This window comes from Abramis brama (assembly GCF_963993115.1).
Source record: "Abramis brama genome assembly, chromosome: 3".
Lineage (NCBI taxonomy): Eukaryota > Metazoa > Chordata > Actinopteri > Cypriniformes > Leuciscidae > Abramis > Abramis brama.
The window spans coordinates 20,935,534-20,962,637 of NC_139965.1; the positions used below are offsets into that span (position 1 = coordinate 20,935,534).

At 39.0% G+C, this 27,104-nt stretch overlaps 3 protein-coding genes across 5 annotated transcripts; 2 read left to right on the forward strand and 1 right to left on the reverse strand.

Moving 5' to 3' along the window:
* Window positions 1-113: 113 nt before the first annotated feature.
* Window positions 114-6,873, forward strand: rab39bb (RAB39B, member RAS oncogene family b). Of its 3 annotated transcripts, XR_014605501.1 has the most exons (4): window positions 217-355; window positions 1,379-1,605; window positions 4,371-4,874; window positions 5,292-5,426. XR_014605501.1 is itself a non-coding variant. In XM_084109791.1 (3 exons), exons 2-3 carry the CDS (start codon window positions 1,391-1,393, stop codon window positions 4,795-4,797), a joined length of 642 nt encoding a protein of 213 aa, XP_083965917.1. In that variant the 5' UTR covers window positions 114-355; window positions 1,379-1,390; the 3' UTR covers window positions 4,798-6,873. The 3 variants fall into 3 exon arrangements, 2 of the variants coding, with proteins under 2 accessions (XP_083965917.1, XP_083965918.1); XM_084109791.1 differs by having other exon boundaries at window positions 114-355; window positions 4,371-6,873; XM_084109792.1 differs by having other exon boundaries at window positions 119-531; window positions 4,371-6,123.
* On the reverse strand, window positions 6,264-12,806 carry vbp1 (von Hippel-Lindau binding protein 1). The gene is made up of 6 exons (XM_084109793.1): window positions 12,664-12,806; window positions 12,259-12,383; window positions 11,961-12,027; window positions 9,706-9,804; window positions 9,163-9,301; window positions 6,264-7,301 (listed from the first exon to the last, which is right to left on the reverse strand). Exons 1-6 carry the CDS (start codon window positions 12,742-12,744, stop codon window positions 7,225-7,227), a joined length of 588 nt encoding a protein of 195 aa, XP_083965919.1. The 5' UTR covers window positions 12,745-12,806; the 3' UTR covers window positions 6,264-7,224.
* Window positions 12,807-15,840: 3,034 nt separating this feature from the next.
* Window positions 15,841-20,868, forward strand: syt4 (synaptotagmin IV). The gene is made up of 4 exons (XM_084110399.1): window positions 15,841-16,155; window positions 16,860-17,710; window positions 18,799-18,919; window positions 19,762-20,868. The coding sequence occupies exons 1-4, from the start codon at window positions 16,122-16,124 to the stop codon at window positions 20,070-20,072; spliced, it is 1,317 nt and encodes a 438-aa protein (XP_083966525.1). The 5' UTR covers window positions 15,841-16,121; the 3' UTR covers window positions 20,073-20,868.
* The last annotated feature ends 6,236 nt before the right edge of the window (window positions 20,869-27,104 follow it).

The window sequence follows — 27,104 nt, forward strand, 5'->3', positions numbered from 1 at the left end:
TGAAAATCGTGTACGGCTACGAAACAATATAAATAGGCCTATGTGAAAAGAAGGAGGGAATAATGTATGGGGTGTATGAAACGCGTTTGTCTTTCGCTGCTATTAGGAGGCTTATGGTACTGGTGCTGATGCGGAATGAGTCAGGCTATATGATGCTTCTGCTGTCGCTTCCATTTCATCAGCACAAAACATCCAAACATTTCTCCATCTTCCAATCGTGGATCAAAACATGACAGGCTTAAATCATCTTTGACTTCCACGCGACTTTGATCCCGGCAGGGACCATATTAACAACACGTCGACTCATATTTAGCAACATCCAAGCAAAATAGACCGCCTACGCGGAGCAGTTAAGGTTTGCACCTGTTTTTTTCTGTAGAGACGAATGTTTTGTTTATTATTCGGTATATTATAGTTTATGTCCGTCATTTCATCCAGCGGTTTCTAAAGAGGCTTCAATCCTTTAAAGATAATGGAATCTACCATTTGGTAGCTTTGAAACGACCAAACAAAACAAAACAAAAAAACAACGTAAGTAAAGAGCACCGAATAAGGGGTCTTTTACACAAATGCTTCTACACAAAGACAACGCTTGTTAAACAGTTGTCTGTTTTGTAGATTTAGAATAAGAAACATTCGTTATTATGACAAGGCAACGATAGCCAGCTACTAGATTAGCCCAGCCACCAGGCGAGCCTCAGTAGTCTTCAGGCTTCATATTTTGGTCATGGTAACTGTTAGAGTTTGTATTGAGTTTCCTGCATATGACTAAGGACCTATAAACTGAAATTACTAAAAATTACTTCGTAATTAGGTTAAATGTGACACTTAAGATGAATAATTTGTATTATTATGTGTAGCCTATATTCTTCCATTACTGAACAAGTGCATTACGTTCATCCAAACATAGTATTGACATGGAATTGGCTTTGCCAGTTATCCCACTTTACTTGTATTCATCCTATATTTTACAAAAATGTCACATGTTAAGATGAACTTTAGGGATAGGTCAAGTTTAAACCACCAGAAGCTTATTTCTGTACGCCTTAAAATCAAAGACTAAAAGGATGATTTTTTGCTTCAGCTACCTTTCTGTGTAGAGCAAGGATAGAGTTGACTGAGATGATTGTCATGCCACAATCATGTAATTGCTGTAATATTTATAACTACAACATAATGAGGTTATGAATGAATTACAAAAGCGAACTTTAAAGCGAACTTTACTATATTTCCTCCTTTTATGTCAAGCTGATTTGGGTGAATAAAATAAGGAATGTTTCTCTTTCTTTTCTATTTTGTCTTTGGAAACCATGAATATATGTTTTGGCAGTATCTAATTCACAGTATAATTTCTCTTCTCCACTTTTTGCTTTGACAGACCTGAATAGACATGGAAGCAATTTGGCTTTACCAATTTCGACTGATTGTCATCGGGGACTCCACTGTTGGAAAATCATGTTTAATCAGGCGATTCACAGAAGGCCGGTTTGCGCAGGTGTCGGACCCGACGGTCGGGGTGGATTTTTTCTCCCGCCTGGTGGAGATCGAACCTGGGAAACGCATTAAACTGCAGATTTGGGACACGGCAGGCCAGGAACGCTTCAGGTATTGTAAATCTTTATCTTGGATTATGTTACATGAGACCTTTCTCATGATTCTGCATCTCTGTAAATAATTGCCCAATGTGTATTTATGGTTCATAGGGATGGTTTACCTCAAAAAAATTAAATCCTATATACCCCCAGTTGCATACAGTATGTCTATATAATATCACTGATTATTAGTTCAGAAAGATTTTTATGCTAATGGGAAAAAAATATTTTATATATTTAACTTTGTACAGTGTGAAATAGTTGTTTACACAAAAGAAACCTCAACCGTATTAAGTTTCAATTAGATAAATCATCTTATCTGATCAGGAGTCCTTATCCATCCACATGATTGGTGTTTCCATGGTATCCGTGCTGATGTATTTCTCCCAGATGACTTGATGACAGACTGATTCACACATCACTAAAAAATATTTTCCGCCTTAGGTGATTCAGAGACACTGTCTATATTTATTTATTAATAAATGCAGCTCAAAGGCCTCTTTACCAACACAGGGTTTTGTAGATCTCCTATAGGAAATAGAAATAATTGATGAATCACTGCCATCTACAATGTCACAAATGTCTTAAAACTTAAAGTGATGTCAGTAACTCCAGAGGTCCCTCAGCATTCTTCACAGCTCAGTGTGTTCCCGGTGGTACTCCTACACAATCTCAGACCTCTTTTACAGTCTCGCTCTGATGCCTTTTTACTTCTCTGCATTCTGTTGCAGTTTTACATTTCCTGTTCTCTCCATTCCTGTCATACACATAAATACCTTTCTCGGATCTATCTATCTATCTATTAGGCCAATAAACCTCAATCTTAAAGTCTTTTAAAGCTTTTTTCTAAACTATAAAACAAGGCTTTTTGAAGCCACCATTTGAAGTCTATTGTTGTGAAATGTGCTTTTCTAGTTAAAATTACAGTTTATTTGAAAATAACATAAAGCAAATAACGGCAGATCTTTTCTTCCATATTGTGATGTACAACCAAGCGAAAGAGATTATCAAAAAGAAAAAAAAAGTAGGACAGGGTCTAGGTTCAATCCATTGGTTGTTGATTGGATAGAGCCAGATCTGAATGCAAGTCATTTGCAGTCATTTGTAAGAAAGACGTGGAGTTTAAGTGAACTCAATGTATGATCCACTAGAAGATCCTACTATTCAACCTGTGCTTAAGGTCTGTGTGGAGGACGTGAGCCAAGTTTTCAAAAAAACAGAAGACCAGGAAAGCTTCATGCCCAGATGGTGTTGCACCTGCCTCTTCACTGGAGCAGTGTAAAGTTCCCTGCTGCTTCAAACGCTCCACTATCATTCTGGTCCCAAAAAAACCCAAAATCACTGGACTTAATGACTACAGACCTGACACTCTCACATCTGTGGTCATGAAGTCATATGAGAGACTGGTGTTTGCCTACCTGAAGAACATCACTGGACCCCTGCTTGATCCTTTGTTTACCTACAAAGCAAACAAGTCTGTGGATGATGCAGTCAACATGGGACTGCATTATGTCCTGCAACATCTTGACAGACCTGGGACTTATGCAAGGATCTTATTTGTGGACTACAGTTCGGTCTTCAATACCATCATCCCTGATCTTCTCACAGCCAAACTGACCTAGCTGTCTGTGCCCACCCCAATCTGTCAGTGGATCACAAGTTTACTGACAGACAGGCAGCAGCAGCTAGTAACTCACATCCAGGACTCTAATCAGCGCTGGTGCTCCTCAGGGTTGCGTCCTCTCTCCACTGCTCTTCTCACTGTACAAAAATGACTGCACCTCTAAAGACCCCTCAGACGACACCACCGTCATCGGCCTTATCCAGGATGGTGACGAGTGTGCATACAGACAAGAGGTCGAACAACTGGCTGCCTGGTGCAGTCATAATAACCTTGATCTGAACATGCTCAAAACAGTGGAGATTATAGTGGACTTCAGGAGGAACACCCAAGCACTCCCACCACTCACCATCACGAGCAGCACTGTGGCAGCAGGGGAGTCATTCAGGTTCCTGGGCACCAGAAGTGGGACAATCACATTGACTACCAGCAGAGGTTGCTGCCACTGGAGCTGCTGACAGCTATTCATAATTGGTGCCCCCCCCTGCCCACCCTCCAGGACCTGTACACTTCCAGAGTGAGAAAAAGAGCAAAGTAAAATCATCACAGACTCCACTCAACCTGGCCACAACCTGGACGGCGCCTCAAAACACTAGGCACTAGAACATCTAGGCACAGGAACAGTTTCTTCCCACAGGCTATTTCCCTCTTGAACAGTTAAATGCCTTCCAAGTGCAATACCCCACTTTTTTGTGCAATATCCTTGTAAATTAATTTAGTCCTATTTATATTTACAATACTGTAAATATGTTCTTCATAATCTATAAATGCTTATTCTGACTAAACCTATCTGTGCCTTTATACTTTTTGATATTTTTTATTGTTAAATGTTATGCGTTTTGCTATAGTTATATGTGTGTACTGGAAGCTTCAATACCAAAGTAAATTCCTTGTGTGTGCAATCACTCTTGGTAATAAGGCTCTTTTTTTGATTTCTGAACATCCATTTGACATTTTGATAAAAATAATGAGGTCAAACAAAAGATAAACATATGCATGGATAAACTGTTCATCGATCAGACCGAAAACGTGCATTTAGAAAATAGATGGGGTGAATTTACAATTCATACCAAATGTAATACTACCTTACATTTAAATTGTATATTACCTCAATTCCAATTCAATAACTTAATTTCATTCTGTTATGCTTTCTTCAGGTCTATTACCAGAGCGTACTACCGTAACTCTGTGGGAGGTCTGCTGCTCTTTGACATAACCAACCGTCGCTCCTTCCAGAACGTTCACGAGTGGCTAGAGGAAGCACGCAGCCACGTGCAGCCCCACAGCATTGTCTTCCTGCTGGTCGGCCACAAATGTGATCTGGAACCACAGCGTCAGGTGAGCCGGCAAGAGGCTGAGAAGCTAGCGGCTGCGTACGGCATGCGCTATGTGGAAACTTCAGCACGTGACGCCATAAACGTGGAGAGGGCATTTACGGAGCTAACGCGGGATATATTCGAGCTGGTAAAGAGTGGGGAGATTACCATCCAGGAAGGCTGGGAGGGAGTGAAGAGCGGGTTCGTACCAAACGTGGTGCATTCGTCAGAAGAAGTGACAAAGGGTGATCGTCGATGTTTCTGTTGAGTCAGCAATCACCACCCTGGTACCTACCAAACCTTTGGGCCCTGATGGACAAAAGAAACGCTTCCTCCAATCACAGGGTCAGTCTTCAGTTCCCTGATTATGACATCATCACCCCCTTCCTGCCTGCTGAATGCCTAATCGAGTCCCACCATGCCCTACTGCTTCACTTTTCTATACTACTTTGCTCATTTCCCTAATCACACAATCTTGTATATGGCCAAAATGAACTCTGTTGACTGCTGAGAATGTAAGGTTAGGAAATAACCTATCGCAGAACCCATACCGAAAAGGCCAGTCAGAACTATATCTGCACTTTAACTGTATCTGCACATCTGCCATTATTCTATTGAGCCACGAAAGTTAAACTTCCCAAATAAAGATGTTTTAGCTTTGGATATCTCCCGTATCCGGGACTAAGCTCCAGGTATCTTCTACTGGTTTTTATCATGGGAGAGATAAAAGACTAACAGAAGTTTAACTTGCTTACTTCACAGATGAATGCTGGGATACCCATTTCTGGTGACTCAAAGATCTCAGACTTGAAAAAAAGTGATTGCTGGAGGTGTGATGTGTCTGATTATTGACTTTTAGCAACAGGAAAGACAAAAGGAAGGAGATAAAATGCAATATACTACATGAAGAATTCCAAGACTGAAAAAAACATGACCTGTAATGTTTCTGAATAATTCCCATATCAACCAAAACTAGATTTTCAATTTGAATTGTGGTGTGAGACAAGTATGTCACTCAGATGGTATGATAGTCCATAATATCACCCAAGAGGTTCGTTTTAATGATCTAATGTGAAGATTCATAAGGGACTACTGAAAGTACATCCATGAGCCCCAGATGGATTATTCAATTTGTGCATTATTTTACAATTAATAACACTTCACTTATCACACATTACCACAAGAGGCCTCTGGTGCAAACCAGAATTACAAATAAACCTTAATCTGTTGTTAGGTACATCTTTTACACCTTTTATCCCAAAGAGTGTTTCTGATGTTACAGCTTGTGATTGTACTATCTAATGTGAAAAAAGCAAGCTCTTCCTTTAGGTTTCCACACTGCCCAGTGAGGGCCTTTGTACACGTTCATATATTCTGTATCCATAGAGCTTGCATTGCCATGTATTTAACCATTACTTTATTCATCTATAGCATCTTTACTTTTTGAAATGACTTGCTCTTCACTTTCACTCTCATCCCTAACAAAATAAACCCATAGCCGCTTTCTCAAATCTGATTGGAGATGATGTGTCAATACTGTAAATAACTGTGCACAATTGGCTGAGTAGTTGATCTGTCACATTATTGGATAAAATGAAGCCATTTCTAAACATGGCTGAAACAGGGTCTCAGGGAAGGACCAAAAGATTTTTGAATTTTGTTGACCACTCGCTCGCTCTTTAAAATTTTTTGATGCTGATGTGGATTTGCAAGGACTGGCTGTACAAACATTACTGACTCTGTACCTCTTTATCAAGGGAACTTGAAATGTACTACAGATTAAAGTAACATGTTAAATATGTTCTTGTTGTATATTATACAATATATCTACATTCCACCCACTCTTTAGGGGTCATTTACAGTTTAATGAGGATATTATCAGTTTAATAGTTGTGCTGCTCCAAAAGAATGTAATGGAAAGGCAATGGAAGTTTAACACAAAATTAGTAGTTTCAGTAATGCTTGCCAAAGATTGAAAGAAAGGGACAGAATTGCAGGCACATATTTAATTAGTTGCACTCAAAGCTTATTCATCTCGCTCACTGCCAGAACCTCAATCAGACGAGGAATTATAAAAAGCTACGCAGATTAAAAACACAGACCAGCTCATCGATTTTGTGCCTTCTCAAAACGCTTCATTATTAGTTCCTTGTTCAGTGTTTAATGGCTACAATGTGACAAATGAGCACAGATGAAGGACAAGAGATGAAAAATAGACATCGTCGGAGGAAAAGGGAAGGAGAGAAGGAAGGAGGCTATTGAATGAAACAAGATGTCCCCCTGATATTCTGCATGCTGCATTTTGACAATGATCTCACCAAGACATGGCAAGAAAAATTCCAGAGAAACAAATAGGACCATAGGAGTTCAGCTTTAAAGTTTAGCTTTAACAGAACTGAAATTGCAAATGTTTACCAAACATCAAATGAAAGGAAAAAGGGCACAGAGGAAGACAAATGTGTAGACCCTATGGAGAGAACCCCCATCTGAAAAAGCTAATTCATCATAAAAAACAAAACAAAACAAAAAAACTACCATTATTATTTTGTTTGATGTTTTTCACCTTTTTACTTGAAAAAATACTTTAAAAAGTAATAAACCAATAGATAACAGTTGGTGCAAACAGACAGATGTTGGTGAATTTTCTGATGGGGAAGGAATTCGAGTGCGGTGGGACCAAACTAGGCCTCCTTTTCTAGGACTGCTCAGCAGATTTGAGGAGGTTGTCTTTGCTCCTTCTCTTGACATCCCAATTGTAAACACGTGCCATATCTGTGAGTAGTGGTTAAGGTGTATCTGAAAACTTTGGAAAGTTATTTCTGCTTTTTTCCTTACTCCACAACCAGGAGGAACATGTTCCACTATTTTTCCATCCAAAGTTGCGAATTTAACTTGTGCGCAAAATTGAAATATTGCATAAAACATTTGTGAATAATGGACCATTTCCATCATGTGTTCAAGAGAACAAAATCATCACTTCAGGGGAAATTGGAGCAAAATATCTGTAATAAAAATGGATGTTGCATCTAAGAGTGAGCAGACGAAACGCAATAAACGTTGTCTTGTGTTATCTTGCGTTCGGATGCCTGGTGTTTGGGAATACAATCATGTGAGATGCTTCTGGGAGGGAATTAAACCAAATAATTTTGATGACAGAGTTTAGCTCAGGCATTTCAGAATGATCAAACCAACGTTTGAGATTCTGTGCAATGAAACTGGTCCACTGGTTAGTCCAGGTATCCAATCACATCCTCTGTTGAGGCAAAGTAATTTGAGTTTTTTGCTACGCATCGAGGGATTTATTCAGTAAATTTGTTTTCGTCGTAGTTTATGCGCATGTCTTCTTATCAGATAAAAAAACTATTTATCAGCCTCAATTAAGTGCACAAGTTTTGTATGCACATTTTTAGAATTTTTAGATCTTGCCAAAAAAATAGGTGGCTGGAAACATCGTTCATCTCTCTCACAAATGGCCTGCATTTCCACTGATTTGAGAGCCCGATAATGTAATTGACATGGCTGTCAAGTCATACTCATCATAGCTTTGAGAACATTTTACCAACTAAAGTCATTAATTCAGAATCTTTATGCAATCACAAGCTGGCTTTTGAGGTAACAGTCAGAATGTATAAAAAAAAAATTAATTCAACCATGTCACACACGATATTTACACATATATATACATATATATATATATATATATATATATATACCGGCAAAGTGTGTAATCCGGCATTCTATAGAATGCCTAGGTAATGTATAGAATTAGGTAATGTATTTTTTGCAAAAAACATCAGGAATTCTATACATTGCCTAGGCATTCTATACAATACCGGGATTTCACACTTTGCCGGTAACATACATATATACACATATATACATATATACATATATATATATATGTATGTATGTAAATATCGTGTGTGACATGGTTGAATGAATTTTTTTTTTATACATTCTGACTGTTACCTCAAAAGCCAGCTTGTGATATATATATATATATATATATATATATATATATATATATATATATATATACACACACACATATGTGTGTATGTATGCATGTATGTATGTATGTTTTTGGTGGAAATGTGTAAAATGGACGAGGGGGGGGGACGCAAACCAGCACTAGCAGCATCAACGGTCTAAAAAAAAGTGCATATGTGGACTATGAGAACACAGCTATATCTCATGGATTTTAAGATTCACCATTACATAATCAATAACAAGAAACAAAAGGGAAATGTCTCAATGCTCTCCATATTAAATACTGATAATCTAAATACTGAACAGATTAATCTCTTTCGGATACATGCATATGCTACAGTTCAAAAGTTTTTAACATTTTTAATCAGCAGGGAATGCATTATTTGATCAAAAGTGAAAGTAAAGACATAATGTTAGAAAAATATCTAGGCTATTTCACCTAAATGCAGTTCTTTTGAAATTTCTGTTCATCAAAGAATCCTGAATCATGGTTTCCACAAAACAATATTAAGCAGTGACTGTTTTCACTGTGATAATAATAGAAATAAATACTTTGAGTAAAGGACTAATCAAACACAATGAGCATTATGGAAAATTATTAAATCAAACCTGATTCTCTATATTTGCCATAGTTTAAGGATACTGACTTCAGTGGTTGTGAACTGGTCTCTGAGGAAGTCCAGGTCCTCTTCCAGAGAGTCCAAATTACGGGAAGCTGTACCCAGGTTTTTTTCCAACAGCGCCTGAGCCTCATCAATATCATACTCCAACATGACATTAGCCTAATGAACCAAAACAATACCCATAAGCAAGTTTTCATAATAACAATTAAAGACATGTTTCTGGACATTATCAACATGAAAGTTTTTCCAAGCCCAAAAAGTTACTTGAGTGTTTGTCCTTTAGCAGAAATATTTTATTGAAGCAATTGGGTATACATTTCACATGTTCAAATATAGGCAGTAATCATCAATGTCGTCAAAACAGGAATATTAAAGTCAATGTGATATGGTGCTCACAACTCATTTTACTTCTATTGTAATATAAGCCAATGACACAAATTAAAACAGTGCTTGATTTTATCAGTCAGGAAATGATTGGACATGAAAAGTAATCTCTATATGACAGATGGTTAATAAAAAAAAAGTAAATTGGATCAATTTTTGATATAGCAATCAACACTTACCCCAAGCCACAAACACACTTTATCTGTGGGTGGGACAGAGGCCTTGCAATAGACGTTATCAGCCAACAGAAAATGTGTCTCCATGGGATCTGTAGTGTCCTGTGATTGGACATACATAATTCAGAACAGAAAAACAAACAAAAAGAAGAGAGACAGTGCAAGAGTGATTGAAAATGACAATGAACAAAACACTTGCAGCATCCCATTAAGCATATTATCCATCCTAAATAGTAATTAGAATTAGTGTCCGTAATTATAGTATTTGGAAATGAGTGTCCAAAAAGTACACGGATAGTCTACTATATCCAGTGAGTGCAGATTTGAATTTCAGATCCATGAACACTCTAATATTAGGCTAATATTAACCACAACCTATTGCACTTTGGAGGAGCATTAAAAACCTACAAACGTGGAAGACATGCAAGACTGATGGTTAAAGTGTAAGTTGCAGGTTAACCACCACAGCCAATTAATGTGTAAATTAAAGTGCTCTATATGTATATATTTAATTATTTCTGTCTGTGTTAAAATAACATTTATTGGGGTTTCTTCAAAGGTAGCGTGTTTTTTCAGTAACTGGTGATGACGTCATAAGAGGAGCTCGCAACCCATACTCTGCTAGATTCTTACTGTATTATGGCTATTTGGAGAACGACTGAGGATGTGGGAAACCATCAAATTCTTTATGGACCACAGCCCTACAATTTTTAACCGGTCAGGCGTGAGAGAGGGGAGGAAATTGCCAGGACCCATGGCACTCAAAAAGTTATTAATGCTTGGTGTGAGGAGAATGAGTGGAGGGTTGGCCAGGTGTCCTGGTGAGTAGCTACATTACAGCTAGTCTAGGCTAGCCTGGTGCAAACTTAACCCGGATAATATAAGGGAACAAGCCAGTCTTTTCAAAAGTTTGCCGTCATGTAGAATAGCAAGGAGGGACAACGACTGAAGACATTATTTACTTACATGGTGTCAGTCCAAATAGGAGCTGTAGAGATGCACACACTGCACAGGCACAATCGCTAGTCTCATCGACGCCTCAAACGTCATGTAATACCCTTCCTCAATCCACGCTATTTCTCACGATTTAATTAGCGATGTTTATTGTCAGAAAAGAAAAAGAGAGATCGATGTCCCCATCACTGTGTTTGTGTGGTCTATGCCACCCAATTGAATCAGCAGTGGAGAGTTTGTGCTGCTGTGAGGTGAACGCGTTTTGAACAGCTCGACCTGCGACCGGCTGATCTGACGTGCCTGAAGCCGGTGCCTGAACCTGTTTGTTTTGCGTATAGCTTATTCTCATTTCAGGCAGGATCACGGTCCCCTTGAAGTCAGCACACACAAGTATGTTTACAGTTGAGTTATTTTATCCATAATTTTTTTTATCAAATAAAACATACAACCAACTTTTCTGTAGTTATGTAAGGCATCTATAGCTATGACTATGCCGGTAACTCTACTAGTGAGTTCCTCTTATGACGTCACGCCCCATCTAGTGGAAGGGAGCGGGAGCGGTTAAAACCACTGTTAAAAGTGCCAACTTTTCATATTATATTCAGCATTTTGGTATAAAAAACAAGTTCTTATCTTTATGTTTAATAAACACATTGCATTATCTTCGTGAAAAATTTAACCTGCAATTTACACTTTAAGTAAAGAGGTTTAGATAAAAGGGCTTGAGTCATTCATTTCTAACCTGCAACAACATTGTTGAATTTGCATGCAAGACCCACGACTGGCAGATCAATGTGCTACTTCTTTTCTCTCCAATACGGTAAGAAGAATTGTTGAGTAGCATAAATTAAATGAACTGAAAAGTGGAATGTGCGTACGAGGATGTTAAAATCACAATACAACAAAAGTAGCGACAGATCACAATAAGATCTATAACATGCACTCAGCAAAAAAGAAAGGGTGAATTTCCATTTTAAGCAGACCTTAACTTAAATAAGATAATTGACAGGCCAGTTTACAGTGACAGGGTGCACTATGTAACAGCGCAGCCCATTAAAAACGCAATTATGACGTAGTAGTATGTTCCTAAACTTGCCTACTCTTCTGCTACACACTCTTTTCTAAACAATAAGAGTACACACTTTTAGGGCATAGTACAAGTAAAAGAATTGGGATGGGGCAACTCATTTAGAAGCAATATTTTTAGGAAATAGAAAGCGGATCTTTGATTTGCGTCCCTCCATCTATTCACATGTATGGAGATATAGGAGTTAAAACTGATCTTAAAGGAGTGATGGGCTTACCTTCTTTTTCTGCATGTGCCGTAGAATTTCTAACGTCTGTTTGATTTGTGGAATCTGGCTTTTCAACCTAAGAAAGATCAAAAACAGGTCAGCTTCTAGTAAATTCAGCAGCAATATTTTATCCTTACTCTGTGTGATAAGTTAGATTTATTAAACGCAGTAGTAACCCTAACCCTTTAAAGGACAATAGTAGTCTACAACAATGCAAAGAAACCAATACAGACGCAGAGCATCCTTTAGAATTGACACAGAAACTAATCATTACTGTACAACGTACTAAAACGAATCATAGTCAAACCTGAGTTTCTTCTGAGACAGATTGAGCTCCATATATTTATATTTTTGATATTGTTCATCCAGCTTCCTCAGCACGGCGTCTGCTGTGTCATTGCCTGGCTGCTTCATGAAGGCATCCACATCTTCCTACAGAACCACAGTAATAGTTAGCATCTTAAGGGCTTCATTAATACATTTATCCTATCAAGTATTTAAATACTGGTTAATCATGTTTTATGTGTCACTCAAAGCTCACTACTCCTTCAAGACATAAGCAAGCAATGCCTGCAGCCTTATAAGGAGAAGAGCAGGGCGCTTTCTACCTAAGAAAGCCGTTTAAAAAACCAACACAACAACACAGAGATTTCACGGGAAACTATCGACAATACGGACATGAAAATGAACTATATGTCATATTCCCACTGACCACAAATATTGCTTCGGGGATTCCGAGGTGTTTTTTCTTATTTGCAGCTCCTGCATTGCCACTCTCTATGGTCGTCGCCATTTTGGAGAGACTTGCGGCTCTTCCTCTTGACGCACGCGCCCGTTGCTCTTACGCACGCACGAGCGCTGCCTGCATAATAAAAGTAAAGGAATCTGCCTGTAAACCGTGATGTATTTTAAGGCTATGTTTTTTGTTGTTGTTTTTTTGGTCATATTCTCATTAATCATGCTTCGAAATGTCCCTGATGTTCAAATTCAGTACTTTATTCAAATTTAGTGAGCGTTTTGTACGCTTCGTCACTTAACAAATCAGCCTGCAGATGTCAGTGTTGCCCAAACGACCCCGGTCCCCGAGAAAGAGCACGAGGCGGTGGCCGTGACGTATGCAGTGGGTGATGGTGGTAGGTCAGAAGTTTGATCTAATACATTTGGTCTGACTTTTTTTTTTAAAAAATCGATAAATACAATAACCATTTATCTTAAATTTGATTTTAAATGATATTGAGTCAGGTCTCTGTTCTGCATATTAAAACAATAGGCTACTATACAAGAGGTGCAGACAGACACGTGTTTTGTTACTGCCACCTTCAGTAGCCTACAGGCAAATGAAAGTGAGTAAGTGAGTCTGCGCACGAGCCAGTGTGTGTGTGTGTACTAGAATAGGGCTGAACTCGGAACCGCATACTAACAGCATACTCTTACTATTTCTGCCATAGGAAGACGTGAAAAAAGTTGCACGAGTAGGAGTATGCAGTTGGGAAATTAGTTTAGTGTAAAACATAACATTATACATGCACTTTCGATCAAATGCAAATAGTATGATACAATTATGCATATAAATTATCAACTAAATATTTTATAAAGCTCACAGACATTTAAATTATTTTCTTCACGTCCTCGTAGAGCTCGTAAAATTGGGAATTTTCTGAGAGCTCATACTTGTACCACTAACCACTGTTCCACCCAGGGGCGTAATTTGTGGGGGGGTTGGGGGGGAGATAACCCCCCCAATATTTAAATCTATGCATTACAACCCCCCCAATATTTATACCATGATCACATGAAAAATATGCAGACCCAAACTTCAACCCCCCCAATGTTCAAACCAAATCTACGCCCTTGGTTCCACCTGAACGCTGCAGATTAATTTCATTCCCAGTCCGAGGACATGTGAACAGCTAGCCTTCAGGCCGTGCAGAATTATTAGGCACGTTGATTTTCTGATCATATTTTATTCCCAGGAACATTTTGCCAATTCCAAACCATATTAATCTTAATAACTACTATTAATTTTGTATTTAATCATTTATAAGTGATATATAATTGTTCATGAAGGCTGGAAATGAAAAATGCCTTATTTTCAGGTGTGCAGAATTATTAGGCAAGTTTTCTTTTTCAGATAAAATAAGCCAAAAAAGAGATTTAACTCAGACTGAAAAGTCAAAAATTATTAAATCCCCATGAGAAGAATGCAATACTAATGCAATACTAGAGATTGCAGTTAAGGCATGACCATTGGACAGTGAAATGCTCATTGGGTCAGCAGGGTCAGACAAAAACAGGTGGAGAAGAAAAGACACATGTTAACTGCAAAAGAATTAAGAATTAAGGTGAAGAATTAAGTGTGAAACCATCAGGAACCCTTTAGTCTCCAGCGCCACCATTTTCCAGAACTGCAACCTACCTGGAGTCAGAAGAGCAAGGTGTCAGGGTCTCAGAGACTTGGGTTAGGCAAAGAATCCTAAAAAATGACCCCCACTTAATAAGAATCACAAGCTGAAGTGTAATAAAATACATGAAGCCTTTTTTTATAGGCTTTATAGACAGACAGATTGAGAGTGACTCTTGAAGGACCAGCACCACATCCTCTTCTACCACTATTTGAAGAATTCATCTTCCAGAATACGTTTTAATAAGTTTTGTGAGTTAATTTTTAGTCCATCTCTGCAAAACGGACTTCAGGGTAGGAGATGGACTAAAAATAAACTCAAAATTCACAGTCGTTGTATTAGAAACAGCTTCGCATCGTTAATTCGTGTTTTTATTGACTGACAACAAGTAATATAACACAATATATAGCGTTATAAATGTGTATTAAATGTTTTTAAAAAAATGAAGTATGAAAAACTTTAGTAGATTTGCAATCTGTGGAAACGTGTCATCACAGTCTGTGAAAAGGGAGGTTCTGTTGGCGAGTGAATGTTTACTGTTACAGCTGTGTTTTCACAGAGAAAATCACATTATTCCAGTGTGTCTGTTGCTGAAATCAGTGTCCATCTACAATCAAGAGCCCATTTACAAGATGGAGTTTATATGGCTTCATTTAAACCAGTGGCTCTCAAACTTTTTGACTCCAATATTGTCAATTCAGAGACCCCTTCATATCTAGGCAAGAAAGAATATTTCCTTGGATCTGCTGTAATGATGAAAAAGATTGTTCTTTTTTATTCCTTTATTTGGTGAATATAAACTAGGAATGTCAGTAGATGAAAATAATTAACCATGCACTAAACCACAAATAATTGTATGATTCCAGATGTTTTAAGAATATATGATCTTCAATAAAAGCTGAGGAGACAAGATACACAAAATAAGAAATATGATGTCAGTTTACATTTTGAATCATTTTAACTTAGGTAGATTATTTAATATAGCCTGCTATTTATTTGGAGTCACCACCACAAATGCTATTTTAGATGATTACTGCAGTATTGATTATGGACTACTGATTATATTAAATACAACTTCAAACTGATTAAGAAAGATGTGAAGGTGACACCATCAAGCAGATTTTAATTGATGAGCGTCTTAATTGATTAAACAGATATTAAATGAGGACTGAAAGATGTAGATGACAGGGACTTTACCAATTCCAAACTAAGAGCTAAATTAGGGCCTTAAAGACATAAGACCATACATTGCTGTTAAAAGAACAAAATCAAAACAGGTCCACTCCCAGTTTTTTATGTGTGTATTTACGTTAATAGACCCACTGCAAAGACCATTTCACCTGGAACTTCTTCAGACACGTTTGATAGCACACAAGCCGTAAACTCTTGGCAATCAAAATGATTAACAGGCCTGATCAGTGCGCAGGGCAGTGATTTCAGATGCTGTGTTCGTCAGAACTGCGTCAGAAGCGATGAACTCACTAGAGGGGAGAAGGATTGGGGAGGCGACGCTTTTCAGGCACACTCATAGCGCAGCGAGTATCAGCACTGGGCGGGTGTGAAGAAACCTCTGGGAAAGGAGGAAAATCTTGCTAGTTCTGTTTTGTATAACAACAATAAACAGGCGTAAATTTTTAATCTGCTACAACCAATAAATTATTCAGTCTTGTGTCTCTCCCCGCCTAAAGCGAAAGACGGGCGAGTGTAACGTGCGGTGAAGAATCGTGGAAGCATCTTTTCAGGACCTTGGACAGAGCGCGCGCACACAATGGCTCCAGTGACGACAGAAGAAGAACATTTCGGTAAGTAAATGGTTGTTATTTATCATAGTCGGTGAACAAATCTTATTTGTGCATGGTTAAAGATCTGTTATTATATTTTTTGAAAACGTAATGTGGCTCAGTAATGATTTCTCTGATGCGCGGGCAGAGACATAAATAGGCGCGTGCTCTATTAGTAGCCTATGACATCACTGGTGTATGAAAATGTTTGAAACGCGTTGAGATCCTTGTCAGCAGCTTTTAAAAATGACTTAATAATCACAGAAGAGTACATGATTTGTTTCCTGAGAGAAAGACAAAATAAGGCTGACAGAGCACCTTAGCTAATTCAACACAGAGGTGCTGCACCCACCTTGAAAACGGAAATTTCCATATTCCCAGACACTACTGCACAACCACATGATTGTGGGTCCTCAGGCTTTCATAGCCAAATCGATATTTACAGTCCTTTATAAATATGATTTTATATTTTAGAAGTGGCATTATTTTTCTTTTGCATTGTTTTGCTGTTAACATCAGCACAACTGTTAACATCAACACATGTCAGTGTCTGTGTTGCCTATGATGCAAATAAATTTATATAATCTCTGTATTCCTTTCCTGGTTGAAGGTGTTTTAATATTTCATGGCAACAATAAGACTACATACAGTATATCTATAAAAAATCTAAATATATATTATTGTCCCCCCCCCCCCCCCCCCTCAATTTCCTGTTTTATACATAGCGGAGGTTCCTGTGAGCGTGGCAGTGGTGAGTGTGTTTGGCCTGGTCTTCAGCGTCTCCATCTTTGCATGGATTTGCTGTCAGCGCAAAACCAACAAGACCAATAACAAGACCCCACCCTATAAGTTTGTCCACATGCTGAAGGGGGTTGACATCTATCCTGAGAGCCTGAATGGAAAGAAGAAGTTTGGAGGAGAAAAGACACCAGAAGCCCATGGAAAACAGACCCTCAGTCCCAATGGTGGGCGGCCAGAGCTCCATCTGGACCTGGAGAATCGAGATCTTAATGGAAACTTTACCTCCAAGCCACCAACCCTCCAACTGAAAGTGCGCAGTTCCCCAGACCTGGACATCCCGCCTCTTGGGCTGTGTGGTAATCAGGATGCTGGTACTCCAGAAAGCATCCTATCCAGTCAGACACCAACACCGGCCGTGGAAAAATCTCAGGACAAAGATGGTGGCCTGGGGACTCTCTTCTTTTCAGTTGAGTACAACTTTGAGAAGAAGGCTTTCATGGTTCACATCAAGGAAGCACATGGATTGTCCCCCACGGATGAACAGTCGTTGACCTCTGACCCATATATTAAGCTGACCTTGCTGCCTGAGAAGAAGCACAAGGTGAAGACACGTGTACTCAGGAAGACTCTGGACCCGGCCTTCGACGAGACCTTCAGCTTTTACGGAATCCCATATGCACGAGTTTCCCAGCTGGCTTTGCACTTCATGGTGCTGAGTTTCGACCGCTTTTCACGTGATGAGGTGATCGGAGAGACCCTCGTTCCTCTGGCTGACATCGACTTGTCCGAAGGGCGGGTCCTCATGAGCCGGGACATTATTAAAAGGAACGTCAGGGTAAGAACAGCTTTGATTATAGTTTCCTGTTACAACCCATATGTATATATATATATATATTTAAATAGAATTGTATACTGTTATTATTTGATATATTCATTTTTAATGATTGTATGTTAAGTTAATATCTATTTATATTTTTTAAATTTATATATTTTTACATGCTCTTATAAATTGCACAGCTAAGTTTAATATGAAAGCACATACATGTACTGTACCTTTGGAAGAGGACAGAGATTTTGGTTATTTTTTAAGGTCTTAACATACCAGTCCCAGCTCATGTGACAACTGAGACAATAGTTTGGTCTTATTTAATGTGGGCAGTCAATGACACACCCAAGCCTGGAAAGAGAAAACAACTAATGGTGTCTGGTTTTCCATTGGGGTCAGTAATTAGTCTTTGCCATCCATCTTAAGGCCCACAGGTTGTTAATTTTTAATTGACCCTCTAATGGACCACTCACAGCAAATTTTTTTCTGCCTTTATAGACTTACTTAGTATTCAGGCTTATAATAACTGTACTAACATGTTCACAAAGAGTCTTCATCAATTTTCTTGTCACATTTAATGCACTCCTTCATGCACAAAAGACTTTAAAAGTATGTGGAAGGCTACTCATTTAAAAAATTGTGAACAGGGCAGAAGTCATCATCTTTGACAATCTTGTTTTGGCAACACAATTGTACTGTTATGCACATAAGAATTCGCCCCATTTGAGATGAAAGGAAGACTATTATGTTTCACTGGTGACTTTGACTGCATATAGTTAAACACACATAATGATGCTTCATCGGTTGAGAGACATTGGAAGTCATCGCCGTGGCAGCAGCAGAACCCTGCTGAAGTGTTGCCAGGGCAACATGCTGCCATGTTCACACATAATTGGAGTCATACATTGGTGTTGTGCCAAGGGAATGATTCGCAGTCAGTTTCTTGTAACAATAAGGCACTGTTTAGAAGTTGCCCGCTCTAACCTGCCTAGGGTTAGTTGCCCAGATGTGACATTATAAAAGAAACCATTTTGGGGTTTGTGATGCTGATTGTGTCCAAACCAGAGAAAAACTGTAGACTTTTTCTTTATCTGTAGAGGAGTGCTGGTCGAGGAGAGCTTCTTCTGTCCCTGTGTTATCAGTCTACCACCAGTACTCTGACTGTGGTGGTCCTGAAAGCCCGTCACCTGCCCAAGGCTGACTCCAGCGGACCCTCAGGTAAGGTCAGAGTGTGTGGGGCAGATAGTGGTAGTCATTAGCAGAAGCATCATGCTTAATATAGTGCATTTTAGGTCTATTATATGGTCTATTTTATATATGGGATGGATGGATGGATGGATGGATGGATGGACGGACAGATGACAGATAGATAGATAGATAGATAGATATATAGATAGATAGATAGATAGACTGACAGACAGATGGAGAGATGATGGATGGATGGATGGATGGGTGGACGGATGGACGGACAGATGACGGATGGATGGATATAGATAGATAGATAGATAGATAGACAGACAGATGGACAGATGATGGATGGATGGGTGGACGGATGGACGGACAGATGACGGATGGATGGATATAGATAGATAGATAGATAGATAGATAGATAGATAGATAGATAGATAGATAGATAGATAGATAGGCAGACGGACAGACGGATTGACAGACGGATTGACAGATGGATGGACAGATGATGGATAGATAGATAGATAGATAGATAGATAGATAGATAGATAGATAGATAGATAGATAGATAGATAGATGGATGGACAGATGATGGATGGATGGATAGATAGATAGATAGACAGACAGACAGACAGACAAATGGACAGATGGATGGACAGGTGACGGATGGATGGATGGGTGGATGGATGGATGGATTTCAGTTTAATTGGAGTTATAATAACCCTGATTAGTACATCAATGTGTCGGACACTAATGAAACCATACAGCAGAGATGTGATCTCCCAGTGCACAATGTATAATTTCCTGCACATCGACTAAAGTATTGATTTCTGTCTCACTCTGTTTATTTCTCTTTCTCCCATCTTTTTTAGACCCTTACGTGAAGGTGAACTTGTTCCAGGGGAAGAAGCGAGTGTGTAAGAAGAAGACGCACGTGAAAAAGTGTGCCCCCAACCCCGTCTTCAACGAGCTCTTCGTTTTCGACCTGCCCTCGGAAGACGGCCTGCGAGACACCAGCGTGGAGCTCCTCCTGCTGGACTCCGACAGAACGTCCCGTACACCTGTCATCGGCCGGCTCCTCCTCGGCACTTCGTCCCCCGGCACCGCCGGCGAGCACTGGCGCGAGATCTGCGACCACCCGCGCCGACAGATCGCTAAGTGGCACGCGCTGTCCGAAGACTAGCTCTGCTGGTCGCCATGCTGACAGATGCCCAGGAACTGTCATTGGAATTCATGGTTGAGTGGGCAGGATTTGAACTGTGGACTTGTCGCGAGTAATATCTGTCAATCAACTGATCTCAGTCATACAAGTCATATCATTGGGGTGGGGCTTCTTCTAAAGGGGGAGGCGCCAGCTGAACCCGGCCAATTATTGATTCCAAAGACTGTCTCAGATGACCAATGGCGCTTTTTCTTCATGCTTCATTCGAAACCTGATCGATCACCACCTTGTGCAGTACGAAATGTCATGTTGCTATTGCTGTTCTTCTCTACTCACTGTTAATAATACTCCATCATGCGATACAATTAAGATAATCCTGGTAATGTGATGATGTAAATTAACTGAATGACCTGTTTATTTTTTAAAAGATGCTTCTATCTTTTGTTTATTCTGATGTTGAAACTCATTTAATCTCTTCCTTTTATACTTGATTTCTCGACTTTGGTTTGTTTTTGCATTTTTTGCAAGTTAACACGGTGTGGAAGCAGCCTAAATTAGGCACAAACAAGCAGAGACTGATGTGTTAAAGCAGGACGACTGCACGAACTGAACAGGACCGCATGCAGTGTGCGTGTACATGTGTGAATGTGAGCGTGTGTGCGTGCATCTGTGTGTGTTCTGTATATAAATGTGTATGTGTGTGTTAGTTCAGTTCCAGTGGAGTGTGCGACAGAGTATTGTTCTCTTCACTGTGAGCACAATGGTGGAAGTGATGTATATGTGTATTACTATAAAACATCAAGTTCTGAGAAAGAAATATTGTATGTCTCCTGTGTCATTTAGTTAATCTAAATTTATTCCATCTGATCATTTTAATGTTATTTACTGTGATGACTAAGTCTGAGTCAGTGGTTTTGCGTCACAGTCAAATCAATAATAGTAATTAACATTAGAGAGATGATGCAATGTGAAAAAATGAATCATTTTATTTAGCAAGGATGGATTAAATTGACAGTGAAGACAATTATAATGTTACAAAACATATATATCAAATTATATATAAAAACAATGTTGTTCTTTTGAACTCTCTATTCATCAAAGAATCCTGAATTTTGCTATATTTTTTCAATATTGATAATATGTCTTGCGCACCAAATCAGCATATTAGAATGATTTATGAAGGATCATGTGACATTGCCATCACAGGAATTAAATACATTTTAAAATATATTCCATTAGAAAACAAAGTCTTTTAAATATTACTGTTTTACTGCATTTTTTATCAAATAAATGCAGCCTTGGTGAGATTACAAGAGAATTATTTTGAATGATAGTGTATGTTTCCTCCCTCCTCCTTTCTTATTTGAGGGCAGTCAGCAGGAGTTAAAGTCTATCCTCACAAAACCTGCGGGTGGGATGCCAAGGCTTAGAATATCAAGGCCCTGAATGTTCTGTTCTCCTTGGATCTAGCTAAAGCTCTATTACTTGCCATCTACGTCAGTCCATTGAGTACAGTGTGTCAGTGCTCCACGTTTCTAAAAAACATGTGTTATTTAGCACACGCGTGAGCACCCACGCTTACCATAAATAGTGAATTACCTCATAAGGTTCACACACATTTGTGAGACTATAGAGCAACAAGAAAAAGAGAAGCTGAGAGACACTTAAAATGACACTCTTGCACTCAAATAAACACACACACAGGCTGTCATGTTTATTGATTTCAGTCAAATTTATTTACATGACATTGCATGTACAGAGGATTGATAAAGGAAAATAGTGTGATAAAAGGGAGATCACATATACAGAGGTTTGTGTGCATGACAACTAAAGGAAAGATCATTCCATGTCAAATTTGTAGATCTCACAGTGAGAATCATGCTGAGGTGAGAAGAGAAATATCAAAAGAGTGAGAGAAAAGGTAGAGAGAGGGAAATTGTCAAGTGACAGGAATAGTGAAAAAGGTGTGTGTGTGTGTGTGCGTGTGTGTGTGTGTGTGTGTCTTGTGCAGGCAAGTAAATGGATGAGATGACTGAAGTTCTGACGTCAGGCAATACAACGATGCTTCAGTTGGCTGTTGTACATCAGAGTGTAGGTCAGCATTAAGAGCACTGGGCAATGGTCAAACCACACACACATACTAAACCATCAGACAGATCTGCCACCACACCTGTCTGGCCAAAAAAAAAAAAAAAAAATGAAGAGAATAATGTCAAAAGAGATTTCAGATTCTATCATAAGTTTCTGCACACCTGAGAAACTGATCCTCTCAGTCACTAGAACTGCTGGGAGGGAGGGATGGATGGACGGACGGACGGACGGACGGACGGACGGACGGACGGACGGACGGACGGACGGACGGACGGACGGACAGACAGATAGATAGATAGATAGATAGATAGATAGATATTTCTACTGACTCTGACACCAGAAGAAAGATGCCCAGGGTCCCTGATCACCTGTGTGAACATGCCATAGTCCTGCTGCAGGAAAGCATGAGGACTGCAGACGTGGCCAATAAACTGCCATGTCCATATAAGACGCCTAAGACAGTGCAACTCACTAGGTTTTGGAACAAAGCTAATATCTGAAAAGACCAGCAATGTCCACATTAGAGACCACCCCCTGCAGTCTGACACAAACCCCCACCCTGTTCAGTCCAGCTCTGCGGGAGCTGCAATATCAAGCTGTGAATCAGCTCAGTCGTTTGCGTGTGTGTGTGTGTGTGTGTGTGTGTGTGTGTGTGTGTGTGTGTGTGTGTGTGTGTGTGTGTGTGTGTGTGTGTGTGTGTGTGTGTGTGTGTGTGTGTGTGTGTGTGTGTGTGTGTGTGTATGTGTGTGTGTGTGTGTGTGTGCTTGCACGCTGGGATTTTTTATAGCGCTCAGATGTAATGGAAATGCATTTTAAATGAGGCAGTGTTTCATGGAACGACAAATGAAGGATTGCTGTCTCCTGGCTGAGAGAGAGCGAGTGAATGAGGCAAAGAGGTTATTGTCTAAACTTTGTCTTGCCAATAAAGAATAAAATGAAACTAGGGAGTAAGGAACTTAAAAGTGGGAGAGAACATGAAATAAATAGATGAAGAGATACAAAGTACAAGTGGAAGAGAATGGTTTTCTGGCTGGAGAACGGTTAAAACTGAAATAGTCATAAACTGAAGGTGGAAATGAAATAGAGGGAGAGCGATAAAGGCAAAGGGAAAGAATTAGAAAGATAAAAAAGGAGAGAACATTGAGTCTGCCAAGCAGTGTGTTTTCTGGAGGAAGCAGATGAAATATAGGGTGATGTGAGAGAGATAGAGGATGTGAGGCACGTGAGGTTGGGTCTCTGACTTTTTGGTATTCAGAGCAGCCGATGTCTGTCTCGTCAAGAAATAAATTATTAAATGGATGAAAATAAGAAGAAAAGGAAAAGGACCACCATGATACGGGCTGAAGAACACACACACACACACACACATATCAGTGCCTTAAGTTATTAGTAAAACTCACTGATGACACACATGTACTTGTTGGTCATGTTGCATCTGTGCATAAAATCTGCAAGTATATTACCGATGTTCTATTTTTGCCACAGAAAATAGCAGACCTGAAGAGCTTTCTAATTAATGTTGGTGCAGGATGATGTTTTCCCCTTTTTTTCATCAGTCTTTTTAGTGGCTGTTTTAGATCATGTTTGACTTTCTCTGAAGCGTTTTACTACATTCTCAATAGAATTCAAATGGGTTGCACATTTTATCATCAGTGTCGCATAGGAACGGCTATTGCAAATTTGGTCACACTTTTGGAGAGTGTGGTGAACTCGCCTAAGGTGATTCACGCGCCACTCATGCAAAATTAAACAATTGGGCTTCAGTCACAGTCATATTGCGCAGATAATTGACCCGTTCAATTCGTACAGCTTATAAAAGCTCCCAACACGCGATGTATACAATTAATTAATAGCCTGATTCTATGTTTTGGTGTGTGTGCTCAGTAACATGTGAGAAGTGCCAGTGCGCAAGAAAAAGTGAGGGTACTCTATGATTAAAATATAGAAGTGCAGATAGCCTACTGTGTACCGGTCCGTACCGGCCCAATTCAAGCACTGGATGCGAGCATGTAAGATATGCTGCTGCTGCTGCTGCATAAATAGGCATAGATAAATCCCATAGCAGATTTAGACAGGTGGAGCTGGGGTTTCGGAGAACTCTGATGCACAGCACGACTAGCTTACAACAAACAATGAACCAGACTATTTAAATGTTGAGCAAGCAATCTCATTGGCTGCAGGATCATCAGAGGCCAATCGACTTGTGCCATGTGGTAATGATGTGATGATGTGATTCCTTGCAGACTGCATGTAAAGGACCGATCATCTTGCACCCTCTAAAGTTTGACTTAACATGATATTTATCTTTGTTTCTTTCTTTTTTTACATCACAAAAACCAGCTGTTTTAACAGGGGTTTATAGACTTTATTTTTTCTTAAACGTACACAGGTCTCATCAAGAAATAAATTATTAAATGGATGAAGATAAGAATAAACCAGAGAAAAGAAAAGGGTCACTATGATATGGGCTGAAGAGCAGACACACATAGCAGTGCCTTGAGGTATTCTGAGTAAAACTCACTGTCGACACACTATGTGTTGGTCATGTTGCATCTGTGCGCAAAATCTACTTTCCAATGTTCTATTTTTGTCTCATTAGGCTTGACACCTAAACACCTCCACACACAACAGACACACTCTCATTCACAGGCGTATCTCCTGGAGACTGTCATCACAAGCTCAGGAGAGAATACAACCTATAATGCTTAGCAAGGCACTGCATCATCTATTCAGAACGAGTATTACCTAAAACTGTCTCAGATCAGCAGAAATGGAACTATTGTGCTCACTGTTGCTTGAGTGTGAGATCACCTGGTGTGAACCAGAGAGCAATTAGTGAATTAGTGAATTTGTGAAAGAAAGAGAGATGCACAGGTGTATTTGTATCCAATTTATTTAAAGGTAAAATTCTGGTCTCTCTATCGCCATCTGTGGTTGATACATGTCACTTGCAAGGAACATTTTACATTATTTTTATTCTCTTATGCATGTCCTACAATATGTGCATATCAAAATATGTAATATGAGCAATTAAACCTTCTGTGTTTATAGAAATGATTAAATTTCCAGCCAAATCGGGAAAAAAATCATAATTACAATCTTACCATAATGCCTCAGGATGACACAAAAAACTGATTTTTAATGTACTGAATAAATAAATCATTTGTTTAAATAAGTAAACAAGAAAAACTCTGTTGTGTACCATGGAAGTCGGCATGAAACATAAGTTGCGATAGTATTTTCTTCCCTATTATGATGTATAAAATGTAGGACGGGACTTTGTGGATTTTGTGCAATGGGAATTGATTGGATCGTTGGATCATTGTGGTTTGCTATTGCAGTGATGTCATGTGAGTGACAGGTTGTCCTGCCTTTTATTTTTATTAAAGATAATGAGGGCATACAAATGTAAAAACAAATAATGATACAGGATAAATCATTTTTGATAAATACTGCAGTACATAAAAAATAAGAATTGTCCATTTTGATTTCATGATGACTTTAAGAAAACATTATCTATAATAGCCTCATATTTTCTGTTGGGAAACTGAAGTGCTTTTGAAATGGCTGAAATGGGCTGGCTATGAAAAAGTAAAACAGTCAAAGTGACAAACTGGGTGAATGGAACATCATGAATAAAAACTGATTGAAAATTGATTCACCATTTTCTGGCCTGAATGTCTTTAATAACAGGTTAATGTGTCCAGGTGCATGATGGGCCACTGGAGGAGCAGTATGCTGACTCATAAAGCTAAAAATTACATGACCTTCAACAGAAATGACAATTAAAGAACCACAGAACCTTTTAAAGGGCTCCCATTCCTCTTTCCCAACACACACTCTCAAAGAAATATATAAATAACAGCTTTAATTGGAGACCTTTTACAAAAGTGTCTGGATATGAATTAATTTGCATGAGGTCCTCTGTCTGCTACTGACTGGATGAGTCCTTCTATGGCTGTTGGCTAGATGAGGACTTTTTTCAACAACATAGAACTGCAAATGGATTGATGGTTGGATGTAACAAGTTAAATATAGTTAGACAGCATAAATGTAAAGACTCTCAAATTGTTGGTTAAAAGAAATGCTGTCTTCTGAAGTAACTCATTTTGGCTAAAAATGTCTTTGGCAACATCCAAGATGGCAGATGAAAAATGCATTATAGTAAAAACAGTAATACTGTGAAAATGTTTCTTGACCACTAAATCAGCCCATTAGAATTATTTCTGAAGGATCATGTGACACTGAAGACTGTAGTAATGACTGTTGAAAATTCAGCTTTGCAATCGCAGGAATAAATTATGTAATATATTAAAACAGACAACATTATTTTTTGACAAAATTACTTTTTTTTCTGTATTTTTGATCAAATAAATTCAGCTTAGGTAAGCATAAGAGACTTCAGCTGCAAACAGTTGATGGGCCCCATTGACTTCCATAGTATGGAAACAAATACTGTGGAAGTCAATGGGGCCCATCTGTTTGATTACAAACATTCTTCAAAATATCATCTTTTGTGTTCAACAGAAGAAAGAAATTCATAAAGGTTTGGAACAACTTGAGGGGGAGTAAATTCAGAATTTTCATTTTTGGGTGAACTATCCCTTTAAGACATCTTCCTTGTTGACTGTTGGCTGCTCAACACAGCGTATAGGTGATTGTATCCTTGTGGGGACATTTGGTCCTCAAGATGTTGACAAAACCTGTCCAGACACACAGACACACACATTAGGTGTCTCAGTGACCCATGACCCAGTTTTCAGAGATGAACCCATCCCACTTCTGCAGACCTGCTGAAGTGGGATGGGTTCATCTCCGAAAACTGTAGAAATATAATCAAAAATACTCAAATAAAAAAATACTGTGTGTGTGTGTGTCAGATGCCTATAGGCAAGGGAGTTTTGCTTGATAGCCTCAGTGAATACAAGACTGAGCAGTTGCACCTGAGAGACTGTGTGAGTA

Excerpts from the sequence above, each read along its gene's own strand:
- rab39bb (XM_084109791.1), top strand. The coding sequence starts at position 1,391 with ATGGAAGCAATTTGGCTTTACCAATTTCGACTGATTGTCATCGGGGAC. Across the intron at positions 1,606-4,370 it reads GCAGGCCAGGAACGCTTCAG|GTCTATTACCAGAGCGTACT; the intron begins GTATTGTAAATC and ends TGCTTTCTTCAG.
- vbp1 (XM_084109793.1), bottom strand. The coding sequence starts at position 12,744 with ATGGCGACGACCATAGAGAGTGGCAATGCAGGAGCTGCAAATAAGAAA. Across the intron at positions 12,384-12,663 it reads TCCCCGAAGCAATATTTGTG|GAAGATGTGGATGCCTTCAT; the intron begins GTCAGTGGGAAT and ends GTGGTTCTGTAG. Across the intron at positions 9,805-11,960 it reads GGCACATGCAGAAAAAGAAG|GACACTACAGATCCCATGGA; the intron begins GTAAGCCCATCA and ends GTCCAATCACAG.
- syt4 (XM_084110399.1), top strand. The coding sequence starts at position 16,122 with ATGGCTCCAGTGACGACAGAAGAAGAACATTTCG. Across the intron at positions 16,156-16,859 it reads GACAGAAGAAGAACATTTCG|CGGAGGTTCCTGTGAGCGTG; the intron begins GTAAGTAAATGG and ends TTTTATACATAG. Across the intron at positions 18,920-19,761 it reads TGACTCCAGCGGACCCTCAG|ACCCTTACGTGAAGGTGAAC; the intron begins GTAAGGTCAGAG and ends CATCTTTTTTAG.